This window comes from Nematolebias whitei, chromosome 1, assembly GCF_014905685.2.
Source record: "Nematolebias whitei isolate Nwh7 chromosome 1, NemWhi1, whole genome shotgun sequence".
NCBI classification, from domain to species: Eukaryota; Metazoa; Chordata; class Actinopteri; order Cyprinodontiformes; family Rivulidae; genus Nematolebias; species Nematolebias whitei.
The window spans coordinates 24,872,610-24,876,969 of record NC_056498.1 but is presented as its reverse complement, the minus strand read 5'-3'; the positions used below and the strand labels follow the sequence as shown (position 1 = coordinate 24,876,969).

Sequence of the window (4,360 nt, the reverse complement as noted above, 5' to 3'; positions counted from 1 at the left end):
AAAGAAGTTGAAATGAGTGCAAAAAATGTGGAATTAGATGAAAAAGCTTAAATTAGCATAAAACAGCTAAAATAACTGAAACTAGCAGAAATAAGCTGAAAGTAGCATAACAAGCTGAAATTAGTAGAAAGAAGTTTGAAGCACAAAAATGTTGTAGTTCACAGAAAGATTCTGAAAGGAGCACAAAACAGCTGAAAAAACAGCTGAAAGTAGCTGGAAAAAGGTTTACATTTGCACAAGGAAGCTGAAATCAGCTGAATCAGAACAAAATGTGAAAGGAGCAGTAAAATGTAAACAGATCTAAAGATTTGAAGGGTGGGTGTGAAATGAGCTCAATTCATTTTCTATGAGGAAAAAGTGACAGAAAAGGCTAAATATTGCAAAAAAGCTAAAGTTGCACCAATAACAAAAGTCGGAGCAGGATTGTCCTGAACGAGCTGAACGTTTTGATTTATGATTTGTTGAAATAACTTGAAAACTGCAGGACAAGAATCCTGTTGAAAAATGTATGGAAGAAACATGGACCACAATAGAGTGAATGCTTCATAAACATTGACAGAAATAGAAAACAGCTACTTTGTTGTTTTTAAAGTAAAGAAGTTTGATCTCTTTTGAACAGTTGACTGAACAAGTCTTGGATGAAACATCTTCATTAAACGAGAGTGAGACTAGTTGCTGTCTTCAGGATGATCTGCACTCTTCAGTCCCATCTTTTCGATGTCTTACCTGATTAATACGTTTCCTCCTGCAGGCAGCAGAGTGTAGCGGGAAGCTCTTCATCTTTCACTCCTCCATGCCCACAGCTGAGGCTCCCGGCAAACTGAAGAACCGGGACGACAAAAAGCTGGTCGGCACCGACAAGGAGAAGGTGAGGAGCTCTCTGTTGGGTGACCTTAATGTGAACTGTAAACTAGGAGCGCCTGCGCACTTCATCCCTCCTGCAATGAAATAAATATATCTTTGTGTAAAGGGTCTTTTGTTCAAATAATTTGGACTTTTTTTATATTAAACAAAAAGCTTCAGTAAATGCTGCTTTTAGGCTTCATATAAAATCTGACGCTGCTCTGACATAAAGATGACTTGACGACAGTGAATGTTTCTGCAGCTCTTGTTTCAGCCTCAGAAAGGTGTGTATGAGCAGCTGTCTAAAGACTGTGTGAGCCAGGGCTGCTGCGTGGATCTCTTCCTCTTCCCCAGCCAGTACTTGGACTTGACCACCATGGCCGACGTGCCTTCGCACACCGGAGGCTCCGTCTACAAGTACAACAACTTCCAGGTATTCGGCTGGCTCTGCATCTGAGAGATGAACACATCTGTGTGCGATTATAATAAAAACTGTGAGCCTCTCTGTGCTCGTCCTTGACTGCCCTCTGCTGACAGGTGGAGACAGACGGGGAGCATTTCCTCAGAGACTTGAGGAAAGATGTCCAGAAAAACATTGGATTTGACGGAATAATGCGCGTTCGTACCAGTACAGGTGAGAGGCGGACCAGTATGTTCCGTTAAATCACATTTAGCTCCAAATTAAACTGATGCATGCTCAATAATCCAGGTAGAAAAATCTAACAGTCAGGTCCTCTGGACGGATAAAAATAAAATAAAAGCTTGTTTCATGTTTCGTCTTTCATCCAAAAGACTTCTTCAGTCTGAGGAGCTGCACTAAACTCAGTCTTATAAATAGCATAGATGTTGTTGACGTCTAGAACTAGCTGTTCACATGATAAAGGAGGACCGTCAGCCTAACCATGGATCGTTAGCACCCTGATGGCTGTTTGCTATTCACAGAGGGCTGAGTGATGCTAGCAACAGCAACATTGTAAGAGGGGGACAAGTGGACATGGAGCCCTCCACTCCTGTTTTTTTTTAATTTAATTTAATGATTTTATTTGGAAATTTTCAGATTTACAAGAAAAGGGAAGTCAGGACAGAAGTTATAAAAATCCGTCTCTAGTTGGGGTTGCATGTTTATCCACTTGTTCCAAATTCTGTAAAATAGATCTCTTTGGATATTTCAAGGACGTGAACATCTTCATCCCTGAAAGAGTGACCGCTGACCTGGAGATGAGTGTAGACCACAGAGTCCTGGCCTGATGATGTTGATCTTCTGTGCTGGGCCATCCTTTTGGCCAGTGGCTGTTTAGTTTCCCCGATGTAAGACTGATCACAGCCCTGACACTGAACAACATACACAATATTACTCTGTGCCGGGGGACTGGATCTTTGGGATGAACCAGTCTTTGCGGTAATGTGTTTTTGTGTTTGAAAACCACTGGGACGTTGTATTTAGAAAATAAACGTCAGTTTCTTTCTAGTATATTTTCTAACTCTGCAGTCTAAACTCATCTCCAGGCCAGAGGTCACTCTTTCAAGGATCAAGATGTTCACATCCTGGACAGAGAGGAATGCTGGTTTGAGAGAGGAGTGAAGGAGGCCATCTTTAACTTGTCCATCATTAAACAAAGGTGGAGGCCTCCGTGTTCAACTGTCCCTCTCTTACAGTGTTATTGCTAGTACCATATTTTCTGTTGTATGTGTCATACCACTGTATAAGTCGCATCAGTCAAAATATGTCTAATAAATTGGATAAAAAAAATACGTTGCTTCGCCGTATAAGTTGCATCTATTATGCGTCACCACTGACAACTCGGAAATGTGAGCTGATACGCCAAAAATCAAATGTTGGCCGCGGGAGGACTTTAATAAGAACTTAACAAGATTAACACTTAAAATCAATTATTTGTTTGCTCAACATTATAGTAAAGGCGTGTCTCGGTTGAACTTTTACTTAATAAATGCACTTCAATGGTCAATTCAGCTGCATTTCGCTGGGACGACGTGGCGAAATGAAGCTGATTTGTTTGTTGCTCCAGGCATGATCCCAGAGCTGGACAAAGGTGGCAGGCTATGGCAAGCCGATTGTGTCATTAATAACCACTTTTACCTATGACATGAAACAAAAGCATGCCATACTGCTTGAGTGCCATCTAGTGGCTGAAAATGGTAGTGTTCAATATTTTCAATGTCAGAATGAATGAAAACGATCATATCTCAAACAAAAATTGGTTGATAAATATGAGAAAAAAAACCCCAAATAAGTCCCTTTGGTGTATAAGTCGCAGTGCATGCAAATTATGCAAAAAACTGACTTATAGGCCGGAAAATATGATATCAGCCTTCTGTGAACAGCTAGTTTTAGCTGTCGGTTGATCCACTATGAGAAGGTGCTGTTTTATAAGACTTGAGTTTAGTGCAGCTCCTCAGATTGAAGAAGTCTTTTGGATTAAAGATGAAATGCTTCAAGTTTTTAATTTAAATTTTTTTTTTTTAATCCGTCCAGAGTACCTGGTTTTGTTAGATTAGCTCCAGATGATTAGATAACGTGTGTTTGTGTTCTGGTTCAGGCTTCAGGGCCACAGATTTCTTCGGCTCCGTCCACATGAACAACACCACAGATATTGAGATGGCAGCCGTGGACTGTGACAAAACCGTGACGGTGGAGTTCAAACACGATGACGCGCTCAGCGAGGAGTCCGGGGCGCTTCTTCAGGTGTCTGTCCGTTATTCAAGGAAAAGAACAAATCGTGTCGATGGTTTCTTGATAACTTGTATTTTGTACTCGCTGCCCAGTGCGCCTTGCTGTACACCACCATCGGAGGGCAGCGCCGCCTCCGCATCCACAACCTGAGTCTGAACTGCAGCTCGCAGCTGTCGGAGCTCTACAAGAGCTGCGAGACGGACGCGCTCATCAGCTTCTTCGCAAAATCAGGCGAGTTTTTCATTTAAAGCAGAAAATGGTAAATGTGTAGGAGAAACTAGATTTGAGCAGTTGAGCAACCTGTCGGGTTATGTATCGCTGCTTTGGTTTAGTTTGTCTGAAGAACCGTGGGTTAATGGTTGTTCATGTCTGCAGCAGTTTTAGCTTGGCAATAATGGTGCCTTGCTAAAGTTTGAAACCAGCCCCCGTTTCTTTATATCTTTCTTCCACGCTGCCAGACTTTTTTGTAACCTTTTAAAGTAATAAAGGAAAAGTTTTGTAAGGTCCATGATCCAGGTAGATGGATTGAAGAAAGGTTAAATCATCTCATCTGGACGAGTTTCTTTAATGGAGGAACGACTTGATCAGTCTGAGGCCTGCCAACCAGATCTGTCCCATAAACAGCCCTCATTGATGATGACATCATTGAACCGTTTTGTCTTTAAAGTAATCCTGCTCAACAAATATTCAGGTTTTCTGAACGTCTTTACTTGATTTAGCCTCTTGTCCCTCAAATTTAGTTTATTTTATTTATCAGACCATGACAGCATACCTAAGGTTGTGCCTAAGGTTATGTTCACACTGCAGGTAAATGGTCACAAATCA

At 41.4% G+C, this 4,360-nt stretch overlaps 1 protein-coding gene across 1 annotated transcript in view; it reads left to right on the top strand.

The window, feature by feature from the left end:
• sec24d (SEC24 homolog D, COPII coat complex component) overlaps positions 1 to 4,360 on the top strand; it is a 79,177-nt gene that overhangs the window by 67,894 nt on the left and 6,923 nt on the right. Inside the window, exons 14-19 of the mRNA XM_037686456.1 lie at positions 752 to 868; positions 1,106 to 1,276; positions 1,381 to 1,477; positions 3,402 to 3,547; positions 3,628 to 3,766; positions 4,293 to 4,342. Of these exons, the coding sequence (XP_037542384.1) occupies positions 752 to 868; positions 1,106 to 1,276; positions 1,381 to 1,477; positions 3,402 to 3,547; positions 3,628 to 3,766; positions 4,293 to 4,342 (720 nt within the window). The remainder of the gene's footprint in view (positions 1 to 751; positions 869 to 1,105; positions 1,277 to 1,380; positions 1,478 to 3,401; positions 3,548 to 3,627; positions 3,767 to 4,292; positions 4,343 to 4,360) is intronic.